This window comes from Emys orbicularis, chromosome 4 (assembly GCF_028017835.1).
Source record: "Emys orbicularis isolate rEmyOrb1 chromosome 4, rEmyOrb1.hap1, whole genome shotgun sequence".
NCBI classification, from domain to species: Eukaryota; Metazoa; Chordata; order Testudines; family Emydidae; genus Emys; species Emys orbicularis.
The window spans coordinates 138,798,862-138,815,208 of NC_088686.1; the positions used below are offsets into that span (position 1 = coordinate 138,798,862).

The following is a 16,347-nucleotide window of genomic DNA, read 5'->3' on the forward strand; positions in this document are numbered from 1 at the left end:
TCTTTGTTCACAACTTCAGTTATCTGTCTCAGGAATTCACTCCCTTTTTCCCATTCCCACAGACACATCTGCGACTGTCTCCCAACCCAGCCTGGCATCACACTCCCAGAGGCTAGCGCAGATTAGGCGGAGGAAGAAGAAGACGCGTGAGGACATGTTCTCAGAACTAATGGGCTGCTCCCGAGCCCAGGCAGCCCAGCAGACACAGTGGAGGGAGAACTTGTCCCAAATGCACCGAGCAATCATGGAACGGGAGGAGAGGTGGAGTCAGGAAGACCAGCAGGCGACTCAAACGCTGCTTGGACTAATGAGGGAGCAAACGGACACGCTCCGGCGCCTTGTGGATGTTCTGCAAGACCGGAGGCAAGAGGACAGAGCCCCGCTGCAGTCTATCTCTAACCGCCCTCCCCCGCCACCAAGTCCCACACCCCCCTCGCCCAAAGTCCAAAGAAGGAGGGGCGGCAAGGGCCGTTAAAACTTTCAGTCAACCCCTGCAGACTGCTCTAGCACTAGAAGGCTCTCATTCCCCAAAATTTGAAAAGTCCTTTCCTACCCACCTCACACAAGCCCCCGTCCAAGTTTCACACCCCCCCCCCGTTTCATGTGTGGTTCATAATAAAATATTCGTTTCTGTTAATTACTGTTTCCATGATTTTCTTTTGTAGGAGACTCTGTCTGAAGGGGGGGAAGGGGCTTGGTAATTGGACAGGACAGTCACCTTTATCAGGGTACAGAGGCGGGGGCAGGTCCAGCAGCAGGACACATACACAGTGCAGTCACTAGTTACCCTGGTCAGTCTGGGAGGTGGTTTTCATGTTCTGTGGGGGGTGGGGGGGGTTGATCTGTGACTTTGTGGCGGGGGAGGGCAGTTACAGATTTTATGCCGCGGTCCTTATCCTGGATCACAGAGCCACGCAGCAGGGGATCTGTAACCCTCCTCCCCCTGCTAGAAAGTCACATAGCCGACACATACATGCAGTCCCGCCCAGGAGTGCTGGCAGGCTCCGTTGAAACAACCAGTCCACCACTGCGGAGCCTGTCATTCCTGGAGTTTAGAAGCATCATTTGCATCAGAACAGTAAACCCGCCCCCCGCCACAGTCTGCGTCCCCGGTTTAAAACATTCCCGCGAAAACAGTAATAAAGACAACGGTGTTCATTAACAAAACAGAACAGATTTTATTTTTTGGGAAGGTGGTGAAGGGGGTATGTAACTTGGAAGGATAGTCAACATTAACTGGGTAAAGAAACGGGGGCAGGTTCAGCTTCTGTGTCCACAAACTTAACAGTCACTGGTTACCCTGCTCAGTCTGGAACCTAGCTTTCAAAGCCTCCCGGATGCACAGCGCGTCCCGCTGGGATCTTCTAATCGCCCGGCTGTCTGGCTGGGCGTAATCAGCAGCCAGGCTATTTGCCTCAACCTCCCACCCCGCCATAAAGATATCCCCCTTGCTCTCACAGAGATTGTGGAGCACACAGCAAGCTGCTATAACAATGGGTATATTGGTTTCACTGAGATCACAGCGAGTCAGTAAGCTTCTCCATCTCCCCTTGAGACGGCCAAAAGCACACTCCACCACCATTCTGCACTTGCTCAGACGGTAGTTGAACAGTTCTTTTTCTGTGTCCAGGGCGCCAGTATAGGGCTTCATGAGCCAGGGCATTAGCGGGTATGCTGGGTCCCCGAGGATCACTGTAGGCATCTCCACATCCCCAAGAGTTATTTTGTGGTCCGGGAAGTAAAGACCTTCCTGCAGCCGTCTAAACAGACCAGAGTTCCTGAACACGCGAGCGTCATGAACCTTGCCCGGCCATCCGACGTTGATGTTGGTAAAACGTCCCCTGTGGTCCACCAATGCTTGCAGCACCATTGAAAAGTAGCCCTTTCTGTTAATGTACTGGCTGGCCTGGTGGTCCGGTCCCAGGATAGGGATGTGAGTCCCATCTATAGCCCCACCGCAGTTTGGGAATCCCATCGCGGCGAAGCCATCTATGATGACCTGCGCGTTTCCCAGGGTCACTACCTTTGAGAGCAGTACCTTAACGATTGCGTTGGCTACTTGCATCACAACAACCCCCACGGTAGATTTGCCCACACCAAAGTGGTTCGCGACTGACCAGTAGCTGTCCGGCGTTGCAAGCTTCCAGAGGGCTATGGCCACTCGCTTCTGGACAGTCAGGGCTGCTCGCATCCGGGTGTCCTTGCGCTTCAGGGCAGGGGACAGTAACTCACAAAGTTCAAGGAAAGTCCCCTTCCGCATGCGAAAGTTTCGCAGCCACTGGGATTCATCCCAGACCTGCAGCACTATGCGGTCCCACCAGTCCGTGCTTGTTTCCAGGGCCCAAAATCGCCGTTCCACAATATCCACAAGACCCATTGCCACCGTGATGTCCTGGGCGCTGGGTCTCGTGGTTTCTGACAGCTCTGTGCTACTCTCCGACTTCAGGCCCTCACGGCGGTGCCGTAGCCTCCTCTCCTGATTTCTCTGCATCTGCCTCAGGGAAAGGTATATGATAAGCTGAGAGGCGTTGAGAACGGCCACAACTGCAGCGATGGTCGCAGCGGGATCCATGCTCGCAGTGCTGTGGCGTCCGCGCTGTCACTGATCAGAAAAGTGCGCGAACTGATTTCCCGCCGGCGCTTTCAGGGAGGGAGGGAGGGCGGTAGTGACGGACGGATGACGACAGTTACCCAAAAGCACCCTCGACACATTTTTTTACCCAGAAGGCATTGCCGGCTCGACCCAGAATTCCAATGGGCAGCGGGGACTGCGGGAACTGTGGGATAGCTGCCCACAGTGCACCGCTTCCAATGTCGACGCTTGCCCCGTTAGTGTGGACTCACAAAGTCGAATTACTGTCCTTAGTGTGGACACACACGTTCGACTTTGTAATATCGATTCCACATAGTCGATTTAAGTGAAATCGAACTACTCTCGTAGTGTAGACATACCCTTGGTGTTCACACCTCAACTGCTAGAAGAGGGCCTCATCCTCCCTGATTGAACTAACCTTGTTATCTCTAAACTGATTCTTGCCTGCATATTTATACCTGCCTCTGGAAATTTCCACTACATGCATCCGACAAAGTGGGTATTCACCCACGAAAGCTAATGCTCCAATTCTTCTGTTAGGCCTTGGCTACACTTGGGGATTCACAGCACTGTCGCGGCAGCGCTGTGAAGCGCGAGTGTAGTCGCGCCGCCAGCGCTGCGAGAGCTCTCTCGCAGCGCTGCAAGTACTCCACCTCTCCGAGGGGAATAGCTTGCAGCGCTGCGAGCGAGCGTGCAGCGCTGCAGGCGCTGATTACAGTGGCGCTTTACAGCGCTGCACTCGCTGCGCTCGGGGGGGTGCATTTTCACACCCCTGAGCGCAGCAAGTTGCAGCACTGTACAGCGCCAGTGTAGCCAAGGCCATAGTCTAGAAGGTGCGACAGGACTCTCTGTCGCTTTTAACTAAGAAGTGTTAGTTACAAGGTTAAAACAGGTAACCATACACACACAAATGCGTTGCAATCTTAGGTTTCAGATAGTGATAGAGCCGCTGAAATATGCCAGGGCTATAAATCTTCTAGGGCTAACCCAGGTTAATCTCTTGCTTGGGTTTAGGAATCTTTGCCCCTTAGAATTCAAACGGCATAAAAAGACCCTAATTCCTTCTGGTCAGGGACTTCTAGAGTCCAAGCTGATGGGACAAGCGTTTTGGCTCGTCCCCCTCTTCATGGGTGTGCTGGGAGCAATCAATGAAGTCCTTGGCTTACAATGGATTCAATAGGCCTTTCTGATGGGCTGGAGAAAACCCCACCTCATAGGTGCAAACCAGTATTTTTCACTTGGTGATGTTTCCTTCTGGACTGGATTTACAGTTACAGAATGAACACTTAAGTATTACCTTGCAGCATGGGTTTCAGATATTATAAGTAAATTAATGCATGCAGCAACTTACAAGCAAAAGTCTAAAGACTAAACATTGTTACCATTGTAATATCTATTTTAGCAATGCTCCCACACAGGTGAGTCAGACTAGTTTCCAGCTATGCACTTGAGAGTGTTCACTTGAGGCCTAAGGACCTTGGCATAAGCTGGCACCTGGTCTACCAGCCTCAGATCTTGCCCATTGGGTGCTGAGCTCTGTAGAACATCTGCCCATCAGTGTCCCAATGGGAGCTGCGGAGCTGTTTGGAAAAGTTGGCCCTGGTTGTGAGGGCCGAACCCTTGAAAAAACTGCCCGGTAGAGAATTCGGCCCCTAGTGTGTTGTCAGGCATCCTTGGGAAGTGTTAAATAGGGTATGTGCAATGGGAGATGGGCCTTCTGCTATCAGAGCATCGTATGGACTGGAAATGTATGTTCAGCTGAGACAGACAGAGAGGAGTTGGGGAGAGGTTTCCTAATTCCATAAATGAAGAGAAAATGTTGCTGTGTTAAAATACACTTAAGCATGCTCCCCCCACTCCCCGGGGTACGGCAACCCCCGCTGTTTGTCGTTTTCTTTGTCCATTGGAACGGCTTTTTGAAACGAAATTCTTTTCCTCTTGTCTTTCCCTTTCTCTTTTCTTTTTCCCCCCTTTTCCTTTCCTTTCCTTTTTTTGGGGGGGGGAGGGGAGGCTTCTGATTATCTCAACCTTGAAAATTCGTTTCAATTACAGTTTACAACCTGCAGACAAAGGCTGCGGTCTCCGTAGTAACGGTAGCTGCTGCGCTTTGACGGGTGCGAATCCTCTGCGATTTGGTTCCCCCAACTGTCACTCCTGCCTCTTCTTGTCTGGCTCATTGTGCCCCAGGACACAATTAGGATGTCTTCAAATGGTGTGTGTGGTGTTATCACTGTGATGTGTTGGTGAATTTACCTCCTCTAATAGCAACGGGAGATGAGTGCCCTTATTGCTTCACATAACCACCGATTCCTGCGGTCGCCTCCCGCCTCTCACCACTCTCATTCCAGCAATGCCCCCGCTTCCCTAAAGGGCAAGAGAAATCCTGCATCTGTCATATAGTCCTCCTCTTGTCCCTCTGTGACCCATCCTACAGCCTACATTCACTTGGAACGCCTAAGGCAGTGGTTCTCAGCCGTTCACAAACTGGGACTCCTCTCCAGTCTGGCTAGGATCTAGTGGGGGCCATCTCCTCTCTAGCTGGTGGTAGCCAAGACACCTCTAGGCAGGACCTGTCTCCCACAGCCCCACATTCCCCATGGAAGCAGGAGCTTCAGGTGCTCTGTCTTTGAACTGGCTGTGGCTCCTGGCGCTCCTCTCTTACTCTGCCATGCGGTGTGGCCCACGCAAACGGGCCAAAGAGGCTCCTTGCCTGCTGCTGCCTCTTGAAGAATTCACAGGCTCATCAGTACAGGAAAGAGGTGGTGTGGGGGGCGCTGTTGTAACGAGACCTACAGAGGAACTGGCAATGGGGTCTGAGGACCAGAAGAAGGGCAGTCATGGGGATCTTGAGGTGGGACAGGAGGGCATGTGGCTGGGGGTGTTTTCAAAACCCCAAACCAAGCAGACAGCTCCAGGCCAGAAGGGTTTTCCCAGTGGCCACTGGCTATTTTTTTTTTTTTTACTAGATAGCTAATTAATGACTTTACTTTTGCAAGGTTGAATGTTAATGCTGCCTTGAAATTGGGCTGGGGATCCTCCACGCAGCTGTGAAGCGGCTCAGATCAGGCTACTGATGGATGCTGAATATTAATGTGGATAGAGGGGTTTTTTGGTGGGGGCTGATCTTCTTCGTGTTCTTTTGCCTTTATGTTTTCGTTCCTCCCTGGTCTCCTGCTGATAACGTGGTGGTGATGTTTTTTTCCTCCGCAGCATGTATCAGTCAGGCGAACATATGTGAGGATTTGTCCTGGGCGCCTGTTGCTTAAGTGGCTAAGTCGGATGAGGCTGGCTTGGAGGGAGTGGAGAGATCCCTGGCTGGGGATCTGGGCTTCTGCACTAGCTCTGTCACTGCGGGCAAGTTGCTTTCTAAAGGGGCTGCTTGTGCCTCCATTGTTTTAGGTGCGGGACATGATGTACCTGGAGTCTGGGTTGCAGAGGTGCTGAGCACCCGCGACTCTGCCTGAAGTCTGGGGGTGGCAGGGGCTGAGCAGCTCTGGAAATTCAGGCTCAAGCTGGGCTCCCGCTAGGAAATTGTCTCACTGCTGCCAGCTACTGTGGCCCCCTGCTGAATTGCTAGTGCACATAGGAAGCCATGAAAGGAAGGGGAAACTGAGTCCCAATTCTGCTTCCTGTACCAGTGCTGAAAGCTAGGGCAGGACTCTCTGCTCCACTAAGGCTACTTTGCGCTACCTGGCCCAGTCAGTGAAGAGCTGTCCCTGTGCAGGGAAACTCTCTGCCAGGAGAAAGATGCCTCTGGCTGGGAGAGGCCAGGACTGGAGTAGCTTTGAGCTCCTGATGGCCAGTGTGCCTGACCCGCTCTATACAGCACCTCCTGCTGGGAGAGGCCAGGACAGGAATAGATGTCAGCTCCCCACAACTGGTGCTCCTGCCCAATTTTCTATAGGATCATCTGAAGGAGAAGCAGAGACTGGAGTATGTGGATGCTTCCCCCTTGACTGGTGACCATTCATTATTCTCCGTGGCGACTCTCACGCCAGGGGAGGTTGTGGTACAGAAGCTGCCGGTGATCTGGAGCACCATCACTTTAGCTCTCAAGAGAAGAATGGGGAGTGATTTTGATTAACTCCAGCGGAAAGCCAGTGCCGGGGATGTGATCGGAATTGCTGCTAATCCTTTCTCATGCATCGCTTGAGAAGATAGCTACGGCCGCTCTCGGAGGGGTGCCCAGCTAGACGCGTCGCGTACTTGAAAATTAATTATCAGACCGGTGGAACGATGCACGACCCGGCTATTATAATCAGCAGGGTCACATTGGCTTCGCCGTCCTAATCTACTGAGAGCTTCAGAGTGAATTATTGTACTCTTGTCTGGAACATGCCATTGCAAAACTCTGTTCGCTGATCTGCATTTTTCTCTCCCCGCGCAACCTCATTTCCTTTTGGAAAACATTTTAGTCCTGATGAAAGGTGCTGGGTTGACAGTCCCGGAGACTTCCACTTATCTACAACACAAGCTGCAATGGAAGCAGCAGGAGAGCACCCCGGCTAATGTAGCTCAACCTTGACTGGAGGGAGCCCTGCGAGTAATGAGAAGGGAATTCAGTCCTTGTGCTCTGTGCTCAGGCTGCCAACGAGCGGGCCAGTTAGTGCCGGGAGAGTGAACAACATGGGTGATTTGTAATGGGATCCATAGCCTTTCACGAGTGCACAAGGCCCCTGTTCAGATCAGGACCTCGTTGTCCTAGGCACCGTACTCACATAGTCATTGCACACAAGAGTTTGTCATCTAAAAAGCCGGAGGCTGAATTCTTATCCCCATTATACAGATGGGGAAAGAGATTAAGTGACTTGCCCAAAGTCAACAGGATGTCTGGCAGCTGGGGTCTTGAACCTGTATGTCCTGAGTTCTAAGCCAGTGCCTTAACTGCAAGATTATATTAGTGACTGAAAAGTGGGAAATGGACAGATCGTGCACATTCCACAGGCTCAGAATCATCTGATAACATACGCATGCTCAGTCTTTCTTGAGAGCGTAGTGACAACGCATGTATCTCGTTCGCCATGTCACATGGTATTATTTGCATACACTGCCCCACATGATCATGTACAAGGACAATGCACATAGCACGTGCTCATCATCATGTGAGAGCATATGGGACAATGCACATATGATGTGCTCAGTTTTATCTGATGGTGTAGTGCACATATCACGTGTTCAACATCACCTGATGATGGGACAGTGTGCATATGACATGCTTAGTGTCCTGTGGTGGCATAACATGCGTTAGCTGGAAGATAGCAGCCCCACATAACCAGGCGCTGGGGGAGCAACCCCTGAGGCTTAGCTTTGGAGTAAAGTCTATTACACCCTTTTTTTAATGGGTAATTATCTTGGCAAGATAGAGTGGCTTGTCTGCCTGGTGAGAGATGAATGCATGGAAGGACCCTATGCTGAGGGAGAAGATTAATAGCCCTTGTCAATAAAGTGGAAGAAAGGATAACTTGATGAGTTTCACGTGAGTAATCTCCATGTACTCCACAAGCATATGGATAACTTCGAAGAATGGGCTATAAGTTTACCTCCTTGATGCAATCTTTTCTTGTTGGTCAGTTCGCTATCCATTTGTTTCAGCGCTTCGTTCGCGCGGCACGCGTCCACGCTCTCATTCCGAGGTGAAGGTGGAGAGAGAGGCGCGGAAAGGGGGACGCCGGCTCACATCACTCTTACGACTCTCTCTTCCCTTCTGCTTGCCTGGGCAGGCAGCTGCCATTCTAGGTGGTGGAAGCGATGCCACATGTTACCTCCAGGGACGCGCACACCATGCTTTCTCTCACTTCTGCTCTTCCTGGCTTCTGGCCCTTTAATCTCAATGGAGCATCGCAGACACTGGAGGTATTATGGTGGCTATTTGTGTACAGAGAAAAGCAGAATACAAAACTCTGCCCTGGCTCCAGAGGAGTGGGAAACTTAGAGAGCGTAGATGGTTCAGGAGCAATGATGTGTTAGGGGTATCGCAGGGTGGGAGAGATGAGGGAGGAAGGGTATGAATAAAGGGAGGCAATCCCTAGGACCACCCATTGGTGGGACCTAAACAGGATGCATTGAGGCCTCAGCCCTCAACGAGACCTCCCAAGGGAACCATGAATTATGCTGTGTGCCAAAGGTCTAGCTACTCAGAAAGCATGTAGTCTTACATTTCTGTGATTCTATGTGGGTTGGCCTGCAGGTACAGTACCCTGGTGTCCTCCATTGTCTGCACTGTCTGAAGTGGTGCGAGGAGTCCCGTAGGTGGCTACAAATAACCGAATGTTGCTCCCCTACTGTTGGCTTTTCTCCCAATTGTCATGCGTGGAGGGCTTCGTGAGCAGTCAGAAGACACTGAATGGCAGAGAATGGTACTGGCTGGCCGGCCACCACGGGCAGTGGGGCAGCTGGCATCCAGTGCTGTGGATGATGTCCTAGAAAGAGATGTCCTTCTGGGGAAGGGGCTAGGGCAGAGCGACAGGAGGTTCTGGGTTCAGGCTCGCTGGGAAGGTGGCTGAGGACTGGCCCCTTTTTGTTCCATTTGTGATCAGAACTTTGGTAGCCGAACGGTTAAAGCCCAGCTGATTTGGGCTTTGTCGCAAAGATGGCATTGGCTCAGCTGCACAGAGGGGATTCTGGTTCCAAGCAAGAGGAGCATGCTTGCACACTGTGCCTTTCCCTGTGCTGGCTGGTCACACAGAGGACAACAGCCTATTACTGTTACCAACTTACAAAGCTACTCCTCTAGCTCAGGTGACCCAGGCCTTCTCCTTTGGTGATGAATGTACCAGGTTCAAATCCAGCTGATGAACTGGCCTCTGGGCTATTGTGCAAGCCTGAGATTGAGTCTCTATCTTCTCCTCTCTTCGCCAGCCATCTCCTTCTTATTGCTCTCTCCTGTTCCTCCAGCTCGAGTCCCCACCCAGCTTGGGCAGGGGGGATGCCCAGCACAAACACGCTCTGCCTGGGGAGTGTACACGGTGCTCCTGCTGGAAGGGGCTGGGAGAGCGCTTGCAGGATACGCATATCAGCACCGTTCCCAGGTGCAAGACAGAATCTCACTGCAGCACTCCCTTATCTCTCTCTCTACTACCTTTATCTCACCCTCCTCAGACAACCAAACCCAGCCATCCCCTTATGTCCTTGGCCGAGGCTCAGGCATGGCTCGGCCATCAGACATGCTGTGCTGTCTCCACTCGTCTCAGACATGCCACGAGGCAGGGAGAACAGACAGGAGGTGAGAGCATCATGGCCTGAAGCATGGCGAAGACCAGGGCCAGCCGGTCTCTGCATGGGACAGGTGCCTTTTAATCACATGCTGTGCCGGCTTCCAGCTCTGCAGAGGGATGCGTCGCGTTCTGGGCTCCAAGGCTCACATTTCATAGAATCATAGAAGATTAGGGTTGGAAGAGACTTCAGGAGATCATCTAATCTAACCCCCTGCTCAAAGCAGGACCAACACCAACTAAATCATCCCAGCCAGGGCTTTGTCAAGCCTGACCTTAAAAACTTCTAAGGATGGAGATTCCACCACCTCCCTAGGTAACCCATTCCAGTGCCTCACCACCCTCCTAGTGAAATAGTGTTTCCTAATATCCAACCTAGACCTCCCCCACTGCAACTTGAGACCATTGCTCCTTGTTCTGTCATCTGCCACCACTGAGAACAGCCGAGCTCCATCCTCTTTGGAACCCCCCTTCAGGTAGTTGAAGGCTGCTATCAAGCCTCCCCTCACCCTTCTCTTCTGCAGACTGACTAAACAAGCAGTGTTCCTTTCTCAGTGTTCCTTTTCTCCTCGGCCCCTCCAGGGCTCGCTGCCTAGAGGGGACTGCTTCAAACCCACCCGGAGAAGCCTTTGTGCTGCTTACGCTCTTCATGTTCCCTTCCTCGCAGGGCTTTGATGTGCGCGAAGCCTGGCGGCAAGGTGGCGGCTCCCAGAACCAGCTGGATGGACTGGCTTTGAACCCAGTTGCTCGTTGGTTTCGCTTTGCAGGGGCAGAGGGGACGTTTCACTTCAGTTCCCGTCCCCCGGGGCCTGCCCTGAATTTTCTTTGCGTTCATGGTTCAGAAGAGCCGATAACTTCCAATTTTACGTGCGTTTTTCCCGTAGGGGCTCCGTACGAGCCATGTGAATGCGGCGGAATCTTGATTCCAAACCAGCCCTGCTAGAAAAGAGATACAGGCCTGACCTGTAACCATAGATTCCCCCACCTGATCAGATCAGGAGCTTCGCTTGGCTGCTCTGGCCCACGCCTACCCAAAAAGGTCATGACTTCCCATGAAGCCTCTCTAGGCTTGGGGTTGTGTAACCAAACCTGGAGGCTTTTAGCCATTGCCTCTCTAGGGGACTCCCTTCCAGGCCAGCCTCTGGGGAGATCAAACCTGGCATTGCCCCATTGCTTAGCTGTGGCTAGAGTCACTGGGGCTCCTGCCTGGCACATCTTGGGGTCTTTTGGCCAGGTTCCTAGCACAACGGGGTGGGGTAGGGAAGACAGAGTGGCGTGGTGCAGCTTCTCCCTCGCCCCTTTTGCTGGGTGCTGTGGGGAGCTGGGAACTTGCTGCCAGTGCTGCTTGGAAATGGGGAGGAGCAGAGACCCTTCATCACCCACGGCTACACCATGGCGTGGGGGGTGACGGAAGCACATCTCAAGGCACTGGAAGCTTCTGAACCTTTGGCTGCGAATTCTAATCTACCCTTGCAATCTCCTGAGGCCTGCACCTCGCTGGGTTGGGTACTGAGTGGCCTGGGGACATTTTACCCTTGTGCAGGGACTGCCACAAGTAGCCTGATTCCTAGAGCTCCCCAGTGGTAGAGAAGAGACGTAGTGAATATAAAGGGGATTCTTGACTCAGGCGGCTGGAGTTGGACAGACCCTGTGGTTCTCTCTGGCTCTCTAACTCCCAGCCTGTGCTGCCTGGAGTTATCACACAGGGTCTCCCTAAGGCCCGGCCTGGAATCAGAAACCCTGGAAGGACCTGTACAATCCAGTGCACAACACCCCCCAAAATCACCCCCATGCTGTCCCCACACAGTGTCTCCCTAGTACCGTTCCTACCACTCCTGGTAGCTGAATGCCCCCTCGGATGGTTCCTCACAGGCCCTCACTTCACAAAGCCCACTCCTTGCCCTGGGTTAAAGCCCCCATCTGCATTGCCGAGCTCCCATGATGTTAGCCCCCTGTGCTTGGTGTCACTCAGCTGGGCATCTGGAGGGTTCTGTTATTGGATGTGATGCTGGAGTAGCGGGAAAGCCCCTATCGGCCACACACTACTGCAGCGCCACACCACGGGGGACTCTTTCTTAGCTCTAATTAACAGCCTGTTACGTTAATCGGTGTCTTTCGCTAAATGATTAACATGTTTCAAGTCCCATTAGGAGCGGTTATGACAGGGAAAGGCAGGCAGCTGTCGCTGGTAATTACTGCACACTTGAATGATTCCACCATCTAGGGCTGGCGGGCGAGGTGGGGAATCAATCTATGGGTCAGTGCCTGGGGGAGCGGAGAGGGCGGGTGGGGGAGTAGGATGGGAGGAGAGTTCAACGGGGGTGGGGAGGGAGGTGGGGAGAGCATGGTAGAGGATGCGTGGCTAGTGATGGATGTTGCACAGACAGTCCCTTGACACTGCGGATAGCTCCCGAGAGACTGATACTGTCACAGCTGATGGTGAGATTGATGAGCCCAGCATGCTGGAGGATGAATAATATTTGCATAAGCTGTAGCTCAGGCTGTGACTGGAGTATGTGAACTTGGGGATGCCAGAGAATATGTGCCGTGTGGCCCAGTGCCAACTGCAGACAGCTCTAGTGGGGTGTAAATAAAACAATCCACAGGCCAGGCTCAGGGGTGAAGTGGAGGAGAAGCTCAGGACGGGGTCTGAATTTAGGGGCTAGCCACAGTCCTGAGCTCCCCAGGGAGAGGCGTACAGGGAGCATCTTCCCATCGTAAAGTGAGAGTGTTGTGACTCCCTATGTGCAATCAGGAATCAAGTCTTCTGCTCAGGGCTGGCCAAAAATAGTCTATCGAAACTGTTTTTTGACAGAAAATTGGGATTTCGACAAAATGGAATTTTACATGAACAGCATATGCCTTCTGTGGGATATTTCAATTTTTTGTCTAAAAACAGAACATCTGAAAATGGAAGTGGTTTTGGCTGAAAATGAAAATAATCTGATTTTGAAATACCACCACGGTGCCTCCTGGAAGTTGTAGTTCAGTTGCATCATACGCCAGGTTCTTCAGTTGGACTTCATCTCCCAGGATGCACTGTGGCATGCAACTGCCATGATACATCACCTCCATTCATGGGGGTGGTGGTAATGTCATTATGAATCATGGGAGATGTAGTCCAACCAGGGAGCCCAGCCTATAGAGGCATATGAGGCACCTGACCTACAACCCCCATTAGGCACCATGGTGGCATTTCAGAATTGAAATATTTTGATTTTGAACTGAAGTATTTCAGTTTTTGATTTTTCATTGAAAACTTGAAATTTTCCAACCATGTCTAGTTATACCAAATAAGCTCTAGGCAACACATTGCCTGCCTCCCAGTTAAGTATTTCAGGGGTCCTGTATAATGGTGATCACACTGACCAGGAAGGAACTGTGACAAGCTCTGCACTTTTAATGGCTTGCAGAGGATCTGCCAGGTTATTCTAATGCTCCTGGATGTCCTGCCTCCAGAAGGTGGGACTTCCTGGAAATGTTTATCGCAGTACTGGGAAGTTTGGCAGAGCTGGAGGAGGTATCTCCCTAAGGCAGTGCTTGCAGTGCAGTGAGATGACATCTTTCCACTCCAGCCATGGGTACCGGGCTTTGGATATTGGCTATAGTTTGCTGCAGCTTCAGAACTGTCCACTGCAGCCTCATTCAAGTTCCATGAAGAGTCTAGAGAAGAGCAACAAGAAAGGGTCCAGAGAAGAGCAACAAGAATGATTAAAGGTCTTGAGAACATGACCTATGAAGGAAGGCTGAAAGAATTGGGTTTGTTTAGTTTGGAAAAGAGAAGACTGAGAGGGGACATGATAGCAGTTTTCAGGTATCTAAAAGGGTGTCATAAGGAGGAGGGAGAAAACTTGTTCACCTTAGCCTCTGAGGATAGAACAAGAAGCAATGGGCTTAAACTGCAGCAAGGGAGGTCTAGGTTGGACATTAGGAAAAAGTTCCTAACTGTCAGGGTGGTTAAACACTGGAATAAATTGCCTAGGGAGGTTGTGGAATCTCCATCTCTGGAGATATTTAAGAGTAGGTTAGATAAATGTCTATCAGGGATGGTCTAGACAGTATTTGGTCCTGCCATGCGGGCAGGGGACTGGACTCGATGACCTCTCTAGGTCCCTTCCAGTCCTAGAATCTATGAATCTATGAATAAGAGTTTGGGGCTTGCTTGGAATATATTTTCACCCTGATGCTGTTTACTGTGTAAAGTTTATGTACCATAAACTTCCCTGCTGGGAAAGATGAGTTCTAACTAGCTGAAGAATTTTATGGGCTTTAGAGTAGAGATCAGTGTTAAGATGGAAGTGCGAAACAACTATAAGTGATTAAATGATGCTGCTATGCATCTCAGGGGGACTTCTGCACAATAGATGTCTAGCAGCTCACAGCTACGCCCATAGAAATATACGTGTCAGAGATGTGCTCAGAGTATAAAATTCAGATCAGGATTACATATACCTCAGTATTTGGGAGTATTCGAATCAGAGTAATGGCTCTATCTAGGAATTTAGATAGGACTTATCTATTATTATCTGTAACATATCTGCCTGGTATGATGAGGCTCCTTTGAGTTTATGATTGAAATAAACAAGGCAGACAAAGAAACGACTGTTTTGCAGTTGTGGAATTAGGGTGCAGAGAAAGATTAAAGGGGCAGATTCTCAGAGATGTGGGGAACCCACAGCTCCAACTGCAGTCGCCGTCACGGGATTTGCAAGCCATCATCTGTTCTGAAAAAAGCAGGCCCCTGATGACTGGTCTAAGGTGTCACAGCAGGTGAGAGGCAGAGCTGGGAGTAGATTGTGAGTCCCCAGCTTTAAACCGCAAGGCTGTCCTTCCTGCCCATTTATTATTCGGCCTGGTTTTCCGAACAACTGAGCATCTGCGCCTCTGACTGAACTTAATGGGAGTCACTCTTAAAATCAGAGCCTTTCTACATTACTAGATCCCACAAGCATGGCTGTATCGGGAATGGTGTAAGGCAGAAGTGCCAGCTTCTTCTAGCAGCAATAAATGGCTGTAGTGAGCTCCCAGATACTGTAGTACCATCCTCATCCCAGATACTGGTACCGTAGGGACAAGAGAACGTATGCTGGCTCTGGGGAAACTCCCTCAGACCTGAGTTCAGTCTTTCCTTGCAGTAATCACTCTAGGAAATGGGGGAGGCCATCAGCAGCTCCCAGCTCTGCCAATCCCAGCGGGAGGAACTGTGGGAAGTGTGGTGGCTGCGGTGGGATTGGCTGAAGGGAGCGACCAGCGAGCTGATGCTGCCATGGCCCCATGTTGTGTGTTTGCAGACCGCGAGCGGATTGGCCAGGACTCCTCGTACGAGCAAGAGGGGAAGGTGCAGTTCGTCATTGACGCTGTGTATGCCATGGGCCATGCCCTGCACAACATGCACAAGAGCCTGTGTCCCGGCAAGGTCGGCCTTTGCCCCAGGATGGACCCGGTGGACGGCGTGGAGCTGCTCAAGTACATCCGCAACGTCAACTTCTCAGGTCTGTCTGTCTGCAGGGCGTCACGCTGTCTGGCCTTCAACATGGCGGAGGGGTGGGGGCGGGGGGGGGGGCGCGGTAAGAGAGGAACAAGGACCAATTATGCTCTGAGTAACTGGAGAATGACTCTGGTAAAGTCACTGGAGTTACTCCAGATCTACAGGGCTGTGAATGAAAGTGGAACCAGGTCTCTTCTGCTTCCGGCCTGGACTTTCTATTTATTATGTGTATTATGGTAGCAACTAGAAGCCCCAGCTGAGATACACATACACAGTGAGAGACAGTCCTTGCCCTAGAGAGCCTACAATCTAAATAGATGCCGTGGTTTTATTATTGTCCCCACGTTCTAGAGAAGGAGCTGAGGCACAGAGTGATTAAGAAGCAGATTTTCAAAAGAGCTCAGCACCCAAGCTGCTGGGCGCTTCTGAAAATTAAGGCTAGGAATTTTAAAGAACACCAGAGTGACGTAGGAGGATGCTGGAAGTCAATGAGACTTGTGCTCCTGAGTCACATAGGAGCTTTCAAAAAATCCCAGTACTGACCACTTGTCTAAGGAGCTAACCCCTCCTGAAAACTCTGGTGACTTTTTCCCACAGTCACACAGGGAGTCAGCAGCGGGAATCGAACCTAGAGCCTTTACATTGCTAGCCCCAAGCCTTAACACAGCACCACCTTTCCTTATTTAGCTTCTGTTTCTTGTTCTACTTCCATTCCTTCTCTCTTTCCTCTCCCCCTTTGTTGAAATGAGCTCCTCGTCTGATTCATTCTGTTACAGCTTTGTCTTCCTTCAGATCTCCTCTGGAAACTCATCTCTTCCCTGTACTATATCTCTTTAATAAACATTTTCTGTCCCTTCCTTCTTATTACTTCTATTTATCTCTCCCCTGCAATCTCCTCTGCAATCTGTCTTCCTTATTTATTTTTCCTTCTTCCCCTCTTGCTTGATTTTCTGTTCTCTTCTTGTGTTCGTATTTATTTGCACAGTTCATTTGATTTTACTTTAAAGTAAAAAATTTTTTTTAAATGTGGCAAAGCTGCAGGCGGCGAAACTCCC

General features: G+C 51.0%; 1 protein-coding gene across 1 annotated transcript in view; it reads left to right on the top strand.

Moving 5' to 3' along the window:
* The window catches only part of GRM4 (glutamate metabotropic receptor 4), a 183,302-nt gene that overhangs the window by 137,272 nt on the left and 29,683 nt on the right, over window positions 1-16,347 (top strand). The window contains exon 6 of the mRNA XM_065403414.1: window positions 15,096-15,296. Within this exon, the coding sequence (XP_065259486.1) occupies window positions 15,096-15,296 (201 nt within the window). The remainder of the gene's footprint in view (window positions 1-15,095; window positions 15,297-16,347) is intronic.